Source organism: Antennarius striatus, chromosome 18 (assembly GCF_040054535.1).
Source record: "Antennarius striatus isolate MH-2024 chromosome 18, ASM4005453v1, whole genome shotgun sequence".
Classification (NCBI taxonomy): Eukaryota; Metazoa; Chordata; class Actinopteri; order Lophiiformes; family Antennariidae; genus Antennarius; species Antennarius striatus.
Window position 1 is genome coordinate 360,082 of NC_090793.1, and position 17,419 is coordinate 377,500.

General features: G+C 50.6%; 4 protein-coding genes across 7 annotated transcripts in view; 2 read left to right on the forward strand and 2 right to left on the reverse strand.

The window, feature by feature from the left end:
* LOC137612365 (uncharacterized) lies at positions 1-3,978 on the forward strand. Its single transcript, XM_068340860.1, has 10 exons — positions 1-142; positions 274-624; positions 758-968; positions 1,049-1,278; positions 1,497-1,644; positions 1,736-1,870; positions 1,973-2,202; positions 2,706-2,815; positions 2,895-3,033; positions 3,119-3,978. The coding sequence occupies exons 1-10, from the start codon at positions 1-3 to the stop codon at positions 3,205-3,207; spliced, it is 1,785 nt and encodes a 594-aa protein (XP_068196961.1). The 3' UTR covers positions 3,208-3,978.
* Positions 3,979-3,997: 19 nt separating this feature from the next.
* On the forward strand, positions 3,998-8,992 carry slc22a13a (solute carrier family 22 member 13a). Its single transcript, XM_068340113.1, has 10 exons — positions 3,998-5,351; positions 5,418-5,521; positions 5,602-5,756; positions 6,412-6,580; positions 6,662-6,782; positions 7,194-7,285; positions 7,357-7,571; positions 7,651-7,759; positions 7,907-8,113; positions 8,384-8,992. The coding sequence occupies exons 1-10, from the start codon at positions 4,977-4,979 to the stop codon at positions 8,442-8,444; spliced, it is 1,608 nt and encodes a 535-aa protein (XP_068196214.1). The 5' UTR covers positions 3,998-4,976; the 3' UTR covers positions 8,445-8,992.
* Positions 8,993-9,017: 25 nt separating this feature from the next.
* On the reverse strand, positions 9,018-12,039 carry LOC137611934 (uncharacterized). The gene is made up of 2 exons (XM_068340112.1): positions 9,449-12,039; positions 9,018-9,418 (listed from the first exon to the last, which is right to left on the reverse strand). The coding sequence occupies exons 1-2, from the start codon at positions 11,304-11,306 to the stop codon at positions 9,036-9,038; spliced, it is 2,241 nt and encodes a 746-aa protein (XP_068196213.1). The 5' UTR covers positions 11,307-12,039; the 3' UTR covers positions 9,018-9,035.
* A 125-nt stretch (positions 12,040-12,164) lies between these two features.
* xirp1 (xin actin binding repeat containing 1) overlaps positions 12,165-17,419 on the reverse strand; it is a 10,053-nt gene continuing 4,798 nt past the window's right edge. For 3 of the 4 annotated variants that reach the window (XM_068340110.1, XM_068340109.1, XM_068340108.1), the window contains one exon: positions 12,165-17,419. This exon is cut by the window's right edge and continues 1,757 nt beyond it. In XM_068340110.1, coding sequence (XP_068196211.1) covers positions 12,382-17,419 — 5,038 coding nt within the window. In that variant the 3' untranslated portion in view covers positions 12,165-12,381. The other variant, XM_068340111.1, reaches the window with a different exon arrangement.

A 17,419-nucleotide genomic window follows, 5' to 3' on the forward strand; every position in this document is an offset into this window, starting at 1 on the left:
ATGTCCACCAGAGGCTCTGAGACAAACCGTAACCAATCAGGCCACGATGATCACCATGTTCCTTCAGATGTTTCTTTACATCCTGATCCGTTCTTGTTTTTGTCTTTGGTCTTTCAGCACAGCCAGATCCAGTGCAAGAGCTGTAAGTCCAGAGTGTCTTCTGAAGCGGTTTGGGGTCCAGAGGGAGAGTAGAACACATGACTTAAAGGGGGGGTCAGATATATTTTATTACGGTGCTACAAAAAACCCTCTCCCTGTTTCTCTCTCGTCCAGACTCATGCCAAAGTCTGAAAGACCAGGTTCTGGAGCTCAAACAGGAGAACAGAAGTTTGAAGGACCAGCTTGAACAAGTACAGCTGAATTTCAGAACGGAAATTGCAAACTGTGAGCTGGAATGTCAGGTTGAAGTCTTCAAGATAAAGGAGGAACATATGAAGAACCAGATCAGTCAGCTCTGCAGGAAAGTGAGAACTCTAAACGCCTACAATGAGAGCCTCAAACAGGACCTCAGTGACATGAGGAAACAGTACGCCTCCCTGCAGGAGGACTGTGAACCCCACCTGAAGACCAGAAGCCTGATGGACCACAGTCTCTGGTGGCAGCAGGACCCACCAGACCAAAGGGGTGAGTTAGCACCAAACGCCATCTTGAGTCATTTCTAAGGCAGAATTCCAAACATCGACCTGCCTGTGAAGTCTGAGATGTTCTTCAAACCATCTCATCAGTGACCCTTGAACTCTCCACAACTTCCTCTCAGGATCAGAGAAACAGCACCAGTCCTACCTGACCAGGCTGAGGTCTTTACTCCAGAGAAAGATCAGATCCAGGAGGCTCAGTCTGAACGAGATCCTGGCCTCCAGAGACTTCCAGCTGAGGTCTGGACCACAACTCCAGACGACACGGACCTCCAACCGGGCTGACGGGTCGACACCCACCAGGATCCCCGACGTTCAGAGCCTCCAACCCATGTAAGGAAATTTAAATGTAGATTACAGTCTGTGTTCAACACACGAATACAGGGACATTCCAACTCTCTCTGGTTCTTCAGGTACTCTTTCTCAAGTTCACTTTCTGATTCTGGAGAAGAGGAGGAAGTTCCGAAGAAGGGTCAGTGCCGTGGACACCAGAGGGGCCCACCACATCAGTCTGTCCTGAGGCAGATGACCCGGACCCCGGTTCCAAAGTGTTTCAGCACCATAGAACTGAAGCCAGGCCACCAGGCCAACGGCAGGAACACTGGACCACATCCAGGACTAAGGCCTAGGCAATCAATTCAAGGTGAGTTGTCAAAGCGTCGCACCTTCAGATTGTACCACAGACCAGGAACAACCACATGTGACTACCTCTGCTAGATCATGTCAGACTTTAGCGCGTTAGCATGTGTTAGCTGCTTCTGGCAATGTGACCGTCCAAGACCTTCAGTCAAATCTTCAGATGAGCCACACTGTCAGTGGCTCATCTGCTAACTATGCTAATATCATTTTGCCTTCTGGCAGTCTCTGAAAAGAGTCCTCCATCCAGTGGCCTACCCCCCAAAAAGACCCAGGCTGCATCTGGACCAAAGAACAAGGCTGCCAAGCCCTCCTGCCAGGCCAAGAAGTCGACCCCGACTAGGGTCTCCACAGTTCAGAGCCTCCAGCCCATGTCAGGAAAACACGATTGTAAATGTGGATGACAGACAATCTGTGTTAAACACATGAAAACAGGAACATTCCAACTCTCTCTGGTTCTTCAGGTACTCTTTCTCTAGTTCAGAATCCAATTCTGAAGAAGAGCAGGAGACTGTGAAGAAGGGTCAGAGCCCAGGACACCAGAGGGGCCGACCACCCCAACCCACCATCAAGACTGGTCAAGGGGAATTTTTACACGAGTACGAAGACATGATTCTTTTTAATTCACTAAATCTATTTTCTGTTGTGCTCAGGAACACCAGAGGGACCAGATCAGTCACCATCTGTCTCCTATTGTTCAGCCTCTCTGTCTCCAGCTCTGAATCTGAGTCCGCCCCCAAGCAGAAGTCCTCATGTCCTGCAGGACCGCTTCCAGCTGGTCCCCGCCAGGGCAGGCAGGCCGACGCCCCTCAGGCCATGACATCAACGAATGCGGAGTCCCCTGAAAGCTCGCCGTGGGACAGCCCCTCTTCAGACGAGGAAGTCCAGGACCTTAGAGACAAGAAGGTGGTCAAGACAAACCTGGGCAAAGGTAAGGGGTCATCCTTCCCAACCGATGATCACAAGAACCGCCTGGACCATCCTTTGTCTTCTCAGGAGAACACCAACTTTAATGTCTGTGAAGGTTCTCGTGTATCCAGGTCAAGGTTCTCCAGTGTTGTTCAAATCTAACCACTGGACTTCATGAAAGTTCCTTGACAAGTTTCACCTCTCATCCAAGAGTCTTCTTCAGAACTGAAGAATCCAGAGGTCTCTATCTTTTACTGGGTTTAAACTGGACAGAACTGGTTGTCCAGGGTCGCTGGATGGTTGGGATGTTCTGACGGGAACCAGGAGTTCTGTCCTCTTTACCGGACCAGAACATTGTGGTGTGAATATCAGCACATGAGCCTTTTGATTGTTGCTTGATTGACGTTCCCTCCAGCTGGTTTTCATTGGTCTATTTAATTCGTACTCGAGCTATTTGAACATATTCTTACATCTATACAAACCAGAACGTTGTTCCTGGACCCACGTTAAGATATTCCCATGCAGAACGCGACATTGGTGAGTCTTCCAGAACGAGGCAGCAGAATGCTGGGATTCCTGCCACGACACCGGTACCGGTACTGGGTTCCACCACCAGGTCCGATTCTGGTGAAGAGGTGAGACCTCTGATTGGACACACCTCAGGGCGGTGTTTGACACTTGAATTAAACATTTTGTTCCTCTACATTCTGACAGTCTGTGGATCTAGATGAACTCTACAAAGACCTGTTTGCGGCATCTAGACCCATTCAGGACCGCGGATCCACCCAGAAGAACCCGGCCTGGGACAGCAGCCACCCTGGCACCAGTTCCAAAGCGGATGTTCCCAAAACAGGTCCAATTGTCCAGTTTCATGAGATGTTCTCCACACACAGCAGGTTGGACTGAAGCTAATGGTTCTTATCTTCACTTTCCTCCAGGCAGCATCTTAAAGAAAGGCCCCAGAAACACCCCCGGTGCTGCAAAGACACCAAAGCGGGTCCAGTTTGCTCTGGACTGTCAGAAATAGGTGCGACCCATTCTGCTATTGGACGTCTGTTTCAGGAACGCTTCCTGTTAGCGGAAGAGACGCCCGACAACGCCCGTGGTGACCTCAGGTGACCTCAGGTGACCTTAGGTGACCTCAGATCCTCAGGTGAACTTCAGTGTGGTAGGCAGTATTTGGTTCTGTCTACCGTCTAAGGTTCTTGGCTATGACAGAAGAACATTCAGGGTTCCTTCATGTAAATAATGACAGTTCATGAGACCCGTTAGAAATCAAATCAAAAGAACTTTATTTATAAGGCGCTGCATCACACCAGAGAAGATCCAAACCTGTCCAGAAGAACCAGAGGAGAACATCCAAACCTGTCCAGAAGAACCAGAGGAGAACATCCAAACCTGTCCAGAAGAACCAGAGGAGAACATCCAAACCTGTCCAGAAGAACCAGAGGAGAACATCCAAACCTGTCCAGAAGAACCAGAGGAGAACATCCAAACCTGTCCAGAAGAACCAGCGGAGAACATCCAAACCTGTCCAGAAGAACCAGAGGAGAACATCCAAACCTGTCCAGAAGAACCAGAGGAGAACATCCAAACCTGTCCAGAAGAACCAGAGGAGAACATGCAAACTGTAGATAATTACTGCTGTATAAATGTATAAATATCTAACCTTAAACCAAACGCTGCAAATACAGAAATGTCAAAAAGCATCGTGTTGAAGTTAAAACCTTCACGATTAGAATGACGAAAAATGTCTAAAATAGACTAGAAAATACTAAACTGATAAAAATGAAAGACAAACGTAACAACATCAGCGACTGGGAGGTGCTGGAGACATCCCTCCGTCAGAACCTTCTTCAATCTGATTGGTGCATTCAGTCTCCTCACTCATGACCCTTAGCCTCAGCCGCCGGGACAACACCGCCCCCCTGTGGCCGCAGCTGGGACCTCAGGATTCTAGACTCCAGTGAAGGCTGGAGAACAGGGTCCAGACTGGGTCCATGATGAGAGCAGAGAGAAGTTCAGGCAACAGCAGTCAAAGAAAAGATAATCTCCCAATCTGGATTATATTCCTAGCAGTTATCACTGATTGGCTGAAGCCTCTGTCAGAGCTGCGTTCCCTGAAGCTTTGAAGCGTTAACACTTGGTTCCATGATAAATGTCAGCCCCCCCCCGCTCTGACCCCCCTCCTCTGGTCTGTAACCGGATCAGTGTTTGGCTGTCGGGACATGTCTAATGTTTGGAAACGAACTGCTTTAACTGTCAGTTTAACCGTCCTGAAGCTGTTTAAAGTCAGGAGGATCGTTGTTCTGGACCCAACGGGGGGGGCAGGACGTGTTTCTGGTTTGTTCGTGTTGGGGTTCTGCTGGAGGGCGGGGCTTGAGCCGGTCGACTGTTTTAACTGGAGACAGATTGTCAGCTGACCCCTCCCCTGACAGACACAGCGCCGTCCCACAGCTGATCCTGGTCGTTTCCAGGTGGCTCCCCGTCCCGGGGTCGGTTCTGTCCTCCTCTCCCGGGACCAGCAGAGCTCAAACCGGCGTCTCTGGTTTCAGACCTGCAGAGGAGGCCCCGCCCCCACGAGGGCGTGTCAGATGACTTCGGGTTACACAAGAACCTCGCTGGAGACACATAGCCTCTTTTTACGCAGGGTAAACAGTAACCACTTCCTGATAGACGGTCCAAGGTTTAAGCTGCCATGGCCAGTCCTGCTCCTCTTCCTCGCTCCTCCTCAGTCCTCCTGGCTTCTCCTTGGTCCTCGGTTCTCCTGGGTTCTCCTGAGTCCTCCTCCTGAACATGGCTGAGTTTGGAGAGATCCTGCGGAGCGTGGGGGAGTTTGGGTTGTTCCAGAAGGTCCTCCTCTTCGCCCTCTGCTTCCCCAACGCCATCCTGTCCTTCCACTTCGCCAGCGTGTTCTTCGTCCAATCGGATCCGGATCGGCACTGCGACACGGACTGGATCCTGCGGGCCGCCCCCGCCCTGACGCCGGAGGAGCAGCTGAACCTGACGCTGCCCCGGGACGAGGGTGGGGCCTTCAGCAGGTGTCTGATGTTCGCCCCGGTGGACTGGGACATCGAGGCCATCCGGGACTACGGCCTAAACGAGACCACTGTCTGCCGGGACGGGTGGGTGTACCGGGACACCCTGTACCACCACACCATCGTCACCACCGTGAGTGAACGCCCGTCCCGCCGCGTGTTGTGACCCCCACCCCGCTGACCTGTGCTTCCCTTCCAGTTCCACCTGGTGTGTGACCGGGCGGGGCTGCTGCAGGTGGCCCAGGCAGTGCTGATGGGGGGCAACCTGGTGGGCTGCCTCCTGTTCGGACCCTTTGCTGAATCGTGAGTGCTGCTTAGGTCATAATGATGATGTCACATCCGACCTGATGATGTCACGCGTCACATGTCGTCGTCTCTTCCAGGTTCGGTCGCAAACGCGCCACTCAGGTTCCCGTTTTCTTGATGGCCATCTTTGCGGCGGCGACGGGTTTAGCGCCCAACTTCTACGTCTACCTGGCGTCCCAGTTCCTGGTGGGCATCGGCTACGGGGGCTACCGGCTGAACAGCGTCATCCTGGGTAAGGGACCCACCCCAAACTTATCAGAACGTTTGAGTGCACCGGTAACGGAGTCACTCAGAGAACCCACTGCCGTCAGTAACCCCCGGCCGCTCCCCGTAGAAACGGTTGAGTTGAAACCAGGCATCGGTCCAGTGGGCGTCGGTCCAGTGGGCGTCGGTCCAGTGGGTGTCGGGCCAGTCACTCCTGAAGGTCGCTCCAGGTGAGACGCAGTGGCGCCTGAAACAGAACCCGGGTCACGTGATCCGGTTTGGCCCAGTGGTGGCTCAGACCTGCTGGTGTGACTGGGATTTGAACAAAAGAGTCTACCTGATACCCGTGGACACACCGGGGGGGAGGGTGGGGGGTGGCGTTGGGTGAGGAGGGGCGTCAGGGGGCTGAACTTTCCCTTTCACCACCAGCCACCATCGTTGTGTTCATCCTGTCCTCTCACACGACTTCCTGGGCGTCGCTCTAATCTTCACTAAGTTGGGGTCAGGTCGTCTGGACTGGGGTTGGGGCCAGGTCCCCTGGACCGGGGCAGGTTTGATGGTTTCGTGCTGGGAGGGGGACTAAAGCCTCTGTACTCGTGTGCATTCAGGAGTTTTCTGATGACCTTTGACCCCCGGTGTTTGTGGGTGGAGTTGGGCGTGCCTAACTGTCCCTCTGCTTGCAGCCACTGAGTGGATCGGGACGTGCCGGCGCTCCTGGGGGGCATGTGGGACGCAGCTGTTCGGGGCGCTGGGCCTGAGCGTCCTGGCGGGTCTGGTCTACGCCATCAGAGACTGGCGCCAGGCGCAGTTCACCACCGCCGCCATATTCGCCGTCATCTCTGTCTACATCTGGTGAGCGTTAGCTCCTGCTTAGCGCCCTCTGGTGTTGGCCGGGGGGCATACAGGTACTGATGGATGTCCTGCTGCCCACAGGTTCGTCCCCGAGTCCGCCCGCTGGCTGATGAGCAGGGGGCGGAGCCAGGAGGCCAATCAGCTGATCCTTAAAGTGGCAGCCATCAACAGACGGGACGTTCCCGAGTCTCTGCTGGACACTGTGTGTTTACGTGTTTATTTGTTTATGTGCTTGTTTATTTTTTTACATGTTTACGTGTTTATTTGTTGATGTGTATTTATTGTTTACATGTATGTGTTTATGTATTTGTGAATATACACTGTCTATGTGTTTGTGTTTACGTGTTGTGTCCACTGGTTTCCACTGGTTTCCACTGGTTTCCACTGGTTTCCACTGGTAGCTGGATGACAGAATGTTTTGGCCCTCAGACCAAACTACCCATGTTCCACTGCATACTTGTTAAAGGACTTGCTAACAGGAAGTGCTAAGAGGATGTGCTAACAAGAAGTGCTAACGGGATGTGCTAACAGGACGTGCTTACAGGACGTGCTCACAGGACGTGCTAACTGAAGCTAGCGTTAGCGTGACCACATGTCCCCCCTGTCGCACCAGGTGGTGGAGAAGCCGGAGGAGAAGCTGGGCATCGCGGTTCTGCTCCAGTCGCCGCTGCTCAGGAAGTACTTCTTCACCGTTCTGCTGGCGTGGTGAGTTCAGGAACGGGTCGGAGACGCCGCCTCTCAGCCTGACGTCCCGCCTCACCTCCTGCCCCCCCCAGGTTCTCCCTGAACGTGGCCTACTTCAGCCTGTCGTTCAACGTGGCCAACTTTGGGCTGGACGTCTTCCTGACGCAGCTGGTGTTCGGCCTGAGCGAGGTACCGGCGCACCTGGTCTCCGTCTGGCTGCTGGAGGTTCTGGGCAGGAAGGTGTCCGTCATGGCCACCCTGCTGGTGGGGGGGCTCCTGTGCCTGTTGATCCTGGCCGTTCCTGAAGGTAACGCTGTCCACCGGCTTCACCGATCACAGGAGGCCTGGGAGGGGTCCCTCTCCAGAATGTGACTCTTCTCTTAAAGGGAATGCTGTTGCCGTGACGACGTTGGTAACCTTTGGACGTATCTTTACAAACTGGGCGGGGTCCATTTGTAACGTCTACATGCAGGAGCTGTTCCCCACGTCGTTCAGGTGAGATGTGTCAGCTGTTAGCTGCTAGCTGCTAGCGGGAATAAACAGGTTAGGAGTGGGGATCTGATTGGTTCAGATGTTCTAACTGGAACACGGGGGACCCCCTGGCGGCGCCGCGTCCATCTGACTGTGGTGTCTGTGCTGCAGACAAACGGCGTCCGGTTTGGGCTCCATCGCCTGCCGCGCCGGCGGTCTGGTGTCGCCGCTGCTCAACATGCTGGCGTTCTACCACCGCTCCATCCCCACCATCGTCTTCAGCAGCCTGACCATGGCCAGCGGCGCCCTGTGCTTCCTGCTTCCTGAGACCGGCAGGAAGGAGCTCCCTGACTCCATCGAAGAGGCCGAAGGCAACAGGTGCGATTCCCTCACCGCCATCATCATCATCACCATCACCATCATCACTATCACCACTATCACCACTATCATCACCATCATCGCCAGTTTTTCTACGTATATCGAACAAAATCCGATCTTTACATGAAAACAATTGCCCCCCCTTTGGGGACAAACAGAGTATTTTGAATTGACTTAAACTCAAACTGGTTCCTCACATTTCTGTCGCTGTGTTAAACATTTCGTTGGGATCTGAACCGACACTCACGGCTTTGCCCCCCCCCCCCACAGAGAAAAGATGAAAGAAAGGGGAGACTCCAGGATGGCGCCGATGTCTTGCACCAGGCTGTAAACACATGACCGTCTGACGCTGATCGATCGGCTGATCGTCGTCATGAACTCTGGAGAACGTGTGTTTGTTGGTGCCGGAGACACAAAAACATTCAAACGTTTCCTGATTAAATTGTGTGAAATGTTCCTTTAACTCCGACGGGTTTCTGGGTTTTGTTCGTCGCCCAGATTCAGATGTTGTTTGATTGTATGTCTCAAACCCCCGTGGATAAAACCTGTCGACTGTGTTCTAATCCCACCTCGCTGTTAGAATGAATGTTCTGTTTACATTTATTTAAACTTCAGATGGTCAGAAAAAAAACTGTCTTCTTGATCAAAACGGTGGTTTTATTAAGGATTATTTCACAACACAATTTATCTGTAGTCAACATTCAGACATTTCATTTTGGATTACACCCAGAAATCAACTCAGATTATTCAGATGAAATCAACCAGATTAACCCTCAATTTCATCAAATTCTCTCAATCTGGATTGTAATTCCTTTAAAGACTTGTTTAAACTGCACAGATTAAACTTTGTTTTAATTCTACAGATACAATAAAATGATGTGTTCAATGACAGCCAGGCGTTTCTGTTCCTGCTGCACCCAAACTATCCCAGGAGGTCGTCCATCCAGCCCCCGCCCGCTTTGGGCTCATGGCTGCTGTTCTCAGACGCCAACAGGCGGCCGTCAAACGGGTTCGCCTCACCTGACCCAGTAGAGGGCAGCATCGGTGAATCTGAAGCAAAAAGATCTGTCGGAACGGACGAATCTGCTCCGGGTCGATCGGTCGGGGGGTCGGGGGCGCCGGAGGTGGACGGCAGCAGTCTTAACGAGTCTTTACTGTTGGAGGCGTCGCCCACCCAGAAGATGTCGTCCAGTAAGGCCAGAGTTTGGTTTGAAGCGTCGGTCGTGTTCATGGGGGGCGACTCCCAGAACAGAGCGTCCGACTGGAAGATGTCCAAACCGAGAACCGGCTCGTCTGTCCGGCTGCCTGGACCAGACGGACCTGGACCCGAGGCACCTGGACCAGACGGACCTGGACCCGAGGCACCTGGACCAGACGGACCTGGACCAGACAGACACAGGCTGTGATCCTCATCTTGGTTTACTGGTACCAAAACGGGGCCAATAATCTGATCCATCGTGTCGAGCGTCACTTCGGTCTCATTCCATATTGGTTCAGGGTCAGGGAGGCTAACAAAATCAGGATCAAGCAAACCTGTATCACCCAAAGAAAATATGTCACCAGTTGTCTTCACAAGAACGTCCTGAGGGTTGGGAGGACTGCAAACATACGGATCTCGAGGACGGACTTGGCTGAGATCAGGAAGTGCGCTGTTGCTCAGGTTTCCTCCATTTGGCGCGTCCAGAAGCTTGTTTAGCTTAGCAGGTTTGTCAGTAGTTATTGGTGGGGCCAGAGCTTCATGGGTTGCAGAACCGACGCCATCCCTAGAGATGTGGTCCTCAGATGGAGCACTCAAAAGTTCCTCCCTGTTCGCTGGTATCAAGTGAGCGATTGATTCTGCAGACACTTCAGTCCCTGTTTGGACGGTATCCGCCTCAGACAGACCAGCAGCCTCAGTGCCTACCAAAGGATTGGTGCTGGTTGGCTCTACAGACGATGGGTCATCTCGGGTGCACGTCTGGAGCAGGGTGGAGGACTCCTCATCAGGGGTGTTGGGTGGAGCAGGTTGAGATGTTTCTGTTGAGCGCTCCTGGTCGTCTTGATCCGGAGGCGCTCCTCTAAATGCCTCCTTCTCCTCCTCTGGCTTGTTGTCAGGTGTTTCATCGGTTGTCTCATCCTGTCTGGTCCACTTTGGTGAGTCTTCAGCTTTCTCTGAGGATGACTGAAACAGTCTTCCTAGGAGTCCAGGTTTGATGTCAGGTTTCTTGGTATCTTTCGGTTTGATCTTGTTGGCTCTGTCATTTCCCCCTGATGTGAAGAGTTTTGACAAAGGACTTTTTCCTTTAGACCAGGATCCTAGTCTGACTGGTGTCTTTTCAGCCGGTCTTACGGAACCCTTCAGAGAATTTGTTTTTTCTCCAGGCTTCATCTGACTGTCACTGATTTCCTCATCCTTGGTGGAGTCAGATCTTTGGAGACTAGCGTCATCTTTTGGGTTCTTTGGGTCTTTTGGGACTTCAGATTGCTCTTGGTTTCTCTGATTATCAAGTGAATGTTCAGCTCTTTCTGCACCTCCATCCTGAACTCCTGCATCTGTCTGTGGGATCTCTGGACTGCTCTCCACCTTCAGTATCTGGAGGTTTTCCTCACTTTCTCTTTGGTTTTCAAACGACACCTGACCGGCCTCGTTTTTGTCTTCTAACACTTCATGTTTCTTCTCTTTGATCGGTTCGGTTTGGTCTGAAAACTGCAGACTGTGTTCTTCAGCAATTGCTTCCGGGGGTGTTGGAGACGGCAGCTCGTAGTGGGCTACGTCTACATGTAGAGAAAACCGGACGGCCTTCCTGGCTTTGTTCGGGTTAACGTCCACCCTGTCAGATGTTGGATTGAAGGTTCTTTTGGAGGTGGGGGCCACAGGTTTCTCTTCCACCTGTTGGGTTGTAGCATCAGACGCCTTCAGCACCGAAGCCAAAGAATCGATACGGACTATTGGAGCGGTTCTGTTTGCTCTGGTTGGGTCTGTTTCCTCTGAGGGCGTCTGGACAGACTTCCCTTGTGATTTCTTTGATTCCCAACTGAGGGAACTTGTCTCTCGGACTTTTATTTCCGCCCCATGTTGGGTCTTTAATGGATTGGTGCCTGAAGGGTTTTTACTATTAGGAGGTACTTTGCCAATGTTGGGTACCTTTTCTTTCACAAATGCCTGCTGTGCCACGTTAACCATGTAGCTCTTCTTCTGTGGTGGCCAGCTCATTTTCAGTTTACCTTTAGCATCGCCACCAGTGTCTCCTCCCGGTTGTGTTGCAGAGGACCTCTTAAGAAACGCACCCTGAGAGGACTGTTCAGGTGACTTAACAATGATTCTAGAATCCGTCTCATCAGCACCTTCATTTTTGTGAAGCCACTGGTCTTTGTGCTGCTTGTGTCCAAATCCTTCATCATAATTCCCTTTCCTTTTAAAAAGCTGCTGGTAGTGAGAGCTGCAGTAGAATTCCCCATAAAGAGAAGAACAGTTGTGTAGGCTGCAATAAAATAGAATAAAACAACGGTTGTGTCGTCTGTCGTTTGATCTTTAAACTGTGGAGTTTCACAATAATCATAATCGATGGTAAAATCATTCGTGACAGTATTTCTTTGCTTGCTAACGCTAACTGTCACTTCTACTAGTTGTTGATTGGATCCATTTTGTCATATTGTGAAGGGAATCTCACCTGAGCTTCTTCTTACAGTATTTGCAGCAGAAACACTTGTTGTGTAGGATAAGTTTATCGGCCACCATTTTTTCCATCGGATAGACGGGCGTCAGACACGCCGAACACATTTCCTTGGCGGCAGCCTGGAACTATGGCAATAAAACACATTGAGGTTCAGAAGACTGGGATTTAACGGTGATGGAAGTTCAAACAGAGGACCGGTGGGAGGAACCGTAGAGATCTGTCGGCTGACTAGAGAAAAACCTACAAGAATGTTCATGTCAAGTGAATTCTAATTAAATGGAGCAACTACTGAGTTGTTGGTAGAGAATGAAGTGACCACTGGGAGGAATGTATTCCTGTTAACATATGTTTAATAGCTTAAAGGAAATAAGAGAACTCATTTTACACAATTGTATTTATTTAACCGTTTATTTGACACATCACACAGTAGCAACTATGTGTTTGACTTTAATAAAAGAACACTTCATGTTTAACGTATAAAATCTATCTACGATCCTTTCTTTCAACTAAAAGTCAACATTTTTATAATTGCATCAGATTAATTTCATGACTAACCAAAACAAATTGTAATGTACACAAACTAAAGGGGGGGAGGGGCACTTCCTGTTTCATTTAGTGCTTTTCCCTTGGTTGGCTGAATGTAACAAACACCGTCCCATCCTTCTTGGCGTTGCTTGGCACGTTGTCCTGGGACCTCCGGTCTGATCTCGGGGTCAACGGGGACGTCATGATGGTTGGACTGTCCAGGCCAAACAGAGAGGACGAGTTACTGCCAGACTGTTTGGTGAAGAACCTGGACGTGACTGTAGACACAAAGACGTTCCCAAAGCCGTCGGTCTCCTCGTAGGTTTCGCTGACGGTCTTGGTGCCGATCATTCCGTCGGATTGTTCTGGAACAGTCTTCACTTGGAGAACGGTCATCTTACGGTCTGCAGGACTTCTGCAGGACTCCTTTCCCAGATCACTGTTAGCACCAGGATCTTCCGGCCTTGGTTTGAACGTGGACATCGCCGGTACGGGTTGCTCAGCAGGCCTCCTGGCTGCTGAGTGAATGGAGATGAAGGATGGGGAGGACTGGGAGGACGACTGTCTCAACAGTGGCTTTGTGTGCACTTGTTTGGGCCCTTCTTGTTTGGAGGGACCTGAGTCCAGAACACCCACGTCATTTGTCTCCTTCATTGGATCTGGTTTGGCCTTGCTTGAGACGATACTTATTTTCCGGATGTTTTTTGCAGGCTGAAAGTTTTGCTCAGATTTCAGAGATTCGTCAAATAATCCCGACAAACCTGCGATGTCCGCCTCAGACTTCAGACTGGAGACAGAGTACAACGCCTTTTTAATTGCATCTTCAATTTCAAGAAGCTTTGCCAATGTTTGTTCCTTCAGATTCATGATCTCCTTGCTTGCTTTTTCTAGATCTTCAAACGCAGTCTCGACTGAGGAGATGCTTTCTAGATCATCCTCCTGTGCCTCAACCTTCTTTCCCTCTGTCTTGTGTTGCTTTCCGTTCATACTGGGTGCGTCCATCCAGACAGGAACGTCGTTGTCGTAAATGATCTTCAAGGAGCCAACATCGGTGGCGCTAGTCTCTCCTTCGATCTCCTGCACCTGAGACAGAATCCCTTTCAGTTCCTCTCGTTTCCTCAAATTTTCAAATATTTCCATCGCCGCTTTTACGTTTCCTTTCATGATCTCGTCCTTGTGGACAGAAAGCCTCTGTCTTCTTTCGTCGTCCGTCTCCTTTACCTTCTTCTCTCTGAGAACTACTTTATCCTCAGGTTTTGATTGACTTGCATTCAGGTCATTTTGCTGGATAAAGCTTGCATCAACTGAATTCCTGGTCGTTTGACTTTGCAGTTTGCCATCAGGATGGTGTTGTTTCGTGGGCTGTGATTGGTCATGGGTTTGTCCTGCCACGCTCGTATTCTCTTGTTTCACTTTGACCTTTTTGGATAGCGAAGGCTTTCTTCTGTCCAGACTCTCACTTTCCCTTCTTTCAAAGTTCTGTCGCATTTCCTGCAAGCTTGTGGTCTTTTCCTGTTGATCACCTCCAGCCTGATTCTTCATGTACTTCTGAATCTCCTCGGCTGCATTGATTTTCTGGATCACGTTTTTCTCCATTTCCACCTCAGTGCTGTTTGACATCATTGTTTGACAGTTTGGTTTGTCTTCCATCGTTTCCTCAACATGTTTACGGTGGTGTGTTTCACAGCAGGTCTCTTGATTGTCTTCACCATGTTGCGTTTTATCTGTAGGGGAGTGTTTGCCTTGTTTTGGGTGGATCGCTGTATTTTTACTGTTGTCTTTCATGGGGCCAGAGAATTCTGGAGCAGGAGTTGGTGAAATATCCTGTTCCTCCACAACCACTGATTTTGTCCATCGAGGTTTTGGCGACAGGACCGGCTTCTGCTTGGAGGATTTATCACTTGTCTTTAGGGGGAGTGGAGGTGGAGCAACACTCTCTGTGATGGAGGACTTGGGGTTTCCATTTGCTACGGGGTTGAGGGTTGAATTCTGTGTTGTAATGGATGGCTGTCCTTCACAGGTTACTGAAATTGAAGGAAACAATTGTGCGTCAGATGGAGGCATGGACACCACAGCACATTCCTTGAGAACTGTCTTGCTCCTCTCTGAACAAGCCCTTCCTGAATTCCTGTATATCATGGCAGCCTTATAGTCTCCTTTGGACACGTTTAGACTAGACTTCTCTAGCGACTGCAGAGCCAGCTGGACATTCCCTCGTACGATATCCTCTTTATCTACGAGCCTCGGCTCGGTCGCTGCGCTCTGCAGAGACCTGATCGCTGCCTTCACATCTCCTCTGGTAACTTCTACCTCATCTTCTGTCGTCTGACCGTTAAACTCACAAACTACAAACGAAGGCAGTGATCCTTGTGCACAATTACTGACAACAACTGCACTTTGTGGACAAGTCTCAAAGGAGACATGGCTTTCCCGGTCTTTCTCAGTACTACTGACCTTTGGATAAGTCCTGATTTTCTGGGATCTTGAAGGGGTTGAACATGTTGGTTGCGTTGCCACTGAGGTGCATTCCTCCTGTGCCGTGACGTCCAGGTTGTAGATCTTTCCGGGGACAATGACGTCCCGCTCCACATGCATGCTTTGCTGCTTGGCCAGCTCCAAGGACTTTTTGGCTGCTTTCACGTCTCCGGCAATGATGACCTCTCTTTGCAATTGGCTTTCGTCCTCTTCAGGACCTTGAGCTGACAGGTCCATGTCGTAGATGGTTCCAGGTGTGATGACCTCCCGCTCCATACACGTGCTCTGCTGCTTTGCGCGTTCTAATGACTGCATGGTTGCCTTGATGTCCCCGGCCACGATGTCCTTCTTTTCCACCATAACGGGTGGCTGGACTGCAAGTTGCTGCTTTGCTGATACCACGTTGCCGGGGATGATCTCTTCCCTCGGGACGCAGCTGTCAACGGAGACCGAGCAGTCAGATGAGAACACTTTCTTGGTGTTCTTCACGTCCCCTGGCAGGATGTCAGAGATGGTGCGCTCCACTTGGTCTTTTTGCTGGCAGAGACTTCGCTTTGCCTCTTTCACATCGCCATGAACAATGTCAATGCTCTCCTCAGCCGGAATGCCGTTATCGACTTCATCCCCCGATGCCTCCGTGTGAAGAGTCTTCAGGTAGTGCAGATCTCCTTTCTCAATGCAGCTTTTGTACAGATTGACGTTTCCCTTTTCGTTTTCATCCACCCTGCAGGACGCTGGCGTCCTCTGACTGCTGGCAGTAGCTAAAAGACTTCCGATGGTGGACTTTATATCGCCCCTCTCTCTGACCTGACTCTCGCTTTTGCTTTCGGGGTTGCAGATGAGGGAATAAACGGACATCTCCGCTTGCCCTCCTGCACCCTCCTGCATTAGGATTCCCTTCCTTACATCCTTATCCTGGACTAGCAAACCGTCTATCATCTGGACGATGTTTTGAATTCTTTGATCTGTCTCAAAGTTGATCGCTGATTCATAGACAGGGAGCTCCATGACTGTGGTGTTCACTTTGTCCTTTTCCACTTCTCTAAGGAGAGTGATTTGGGGTTTTAGGGTGGTCTTAAGCAACAGCTGTAGCACGATGTTCCTGATGTTGCCCCCGACAACCTCTTCTTTCTGGATTTGCACACCGCTGTTGCTTTCAAACAGATATTTTGCCATATGAACGTTTCTGCTCTCGTTTGCTTCTATGATGATACCACTTGAGTGGACGAAACCCATTTGGCACAGATAGGAAAGGGTGTCGGCAACACTGTCAGCGGTGATTTTGTCCAGCGGAGTGGTCTCAAACAGCCATGTCGTACACTTCACATCAACCTTTGGGATCTGGTCTTCAGGACTTTGCACTGAGGTGTCCTCTGATTCCTTGATTTTGTCCAATGGTTGTGATTCAAACAACCAAGTGCAGCGTTTGACATCTCCTTTCTGACAGTCCTCCCTGTGGACCGTTTTCAGCTCTCCTTGTTCCTCAGGTTCCCCTTTCAGACTGTCGATGGTTTGGTTTTCAAAGAGCCAGGTGGACGTTCTGACATCCCCACGCTGGACATCGGTCACACTTACCATTCGCACAAACTTGTTGGATGACTGTTCAGATTCAAAAATGTGTTTACTGAGCTGCACGTTGCTGCCGCCGATGTCCTCAATGACCTTGACAGAAGGTTCATCCCGGACAGTGAGGGAGTCCAAAGGCTGCGTCTCAAACTTCCATCGGGCCGACTTCACGTCTCCTTTCTTTACATCTTCTTGGGTGACGGCTCGGATCACGTAGACTTCATTTTCTGCCTGAATGGCATCGAGGGGCTTCGTCTCAAACATCCACCTCGCTCCTCGGACGTCACCACTCAGGACCTCCTCCTTCTTCACAGTGGTGACCTCATGGAACTGGCCCTCCTTGTCTCTGATGGCGTAGAGGGGCTGGCTCTCAAACATCATGGTGCTGGACTTCACGTCCACGTTGTTCCCCTGATGTTCAGCAGAGAACCGCTTGTCTTCCAGGGGCTGGGGGTGGAGTTTGTCCAGTGAAGACGTTTGGAAGATGAACTTTTTGTTCCTCACATCTCCACTCTCAACACAGCCGACCCTCTGGAGGTTCACATCGTCGTCGTTCTTATTGATCAAGTTCATGGGACAGTTCTCAAACATCCAGGTGAAGGTATGCACTGAACCTTTCTCCACGTTGGGGTTCTTCTCTTCTGATGTTGCTGCTTCCACCTCGGATCCGATTTCATCCAAGGACTGAGATTCAAACAGTTCTTTGACCCAGGAGACATCGCCGGACTGAAGGCTGACCTGGCTGACGCACCTGTGGCCACGTTCAGGATGGGAATCCAGTCTTATTCGGTGTAAGGTTTCCGTTTCAAAGAGGTGCTTGACTGTTTGAACGCCGACCTCGGGCCTGACACGGTCCTTTATGGTGTCGCACAGCTTCAAACTGTACTCACCACCATCTCTGATGCTGTCCAGTGGCTGTGACTCAAAAAGCCAGGTGATAGACTTGACGCTGGTGTTGTCGATGGTTTCTTTATCCTCTTTTTCGTGGACTTTGTCTGCTTTATCATATAAAATGTCCATCGGTTGAGTTTCAAACAACCACTTACAGGTCTTGACGTCTCCTTGTTGAGGCTGGTCTACCACA

Excerpts from the sequence above, each read along its gene's own strand:
- LOC137612365 (XM_068340860.1), top strand. The coding sequence starts at position 1 with ATGTCCACCAGAGGCTCTGAGACAAACCGTAACCAATCAGGCCACGAT. Across the intron at positions 143-273 it reads CCAGATCCAGTGCAAGAGCT|ACTCATGCCAAAGTCTGAAA; the intron begins GTAAGTCCAGAG and ends TCTCTCGTCCAG. Across the intron at positions 1,279-1,496 it reads GCCTAGGCAATCAATTCAAG|TCTCTGAAAAGAGTCCTCCA; the intron begins GTGAGTTGTCAA and ends GCCTTCTGGCAG.
- slc22a13a (XM_068340113.1), top strand. The coding sequence starts at position 4,977 with ATGGCTGAGTTTGGAGAGATCCTGCGGAGCGTGGGGGAGTTTGGGTTG. Across the intron at positions 6,783-7,193 it reads CCGAGTCTCTGCTGGACACT|GTGGTGGAGAAGCCGGAGGA; the intron begins GTGTGTTTACGT and ends CTGTCGCACCAG. Across the intron at positions 7,286-7,356 it reads TTCACCGTTCTGCTGGCGTG|GTTCTCCCTGAACGTGGCCT; the intron begins GTGAGTTCAGGA and ends TGCCCCCCCCAG.
- LOC137611934 (XM_068340112.1), bottom strand. The coding sequence starts at position 11,306 with ATGAGCTGGCCACCACAGAAGAAGAGCTACATGGTTAACGTGGCACAG. Across the intron at positions 9,419-9,448 it reads TCCAGGTCCGTCTGGTCCAG|GCAGCCGGACAGACGAGCCG; the intron begins GTGCCTCGGGTC and ends CGTCTGGTCCAG.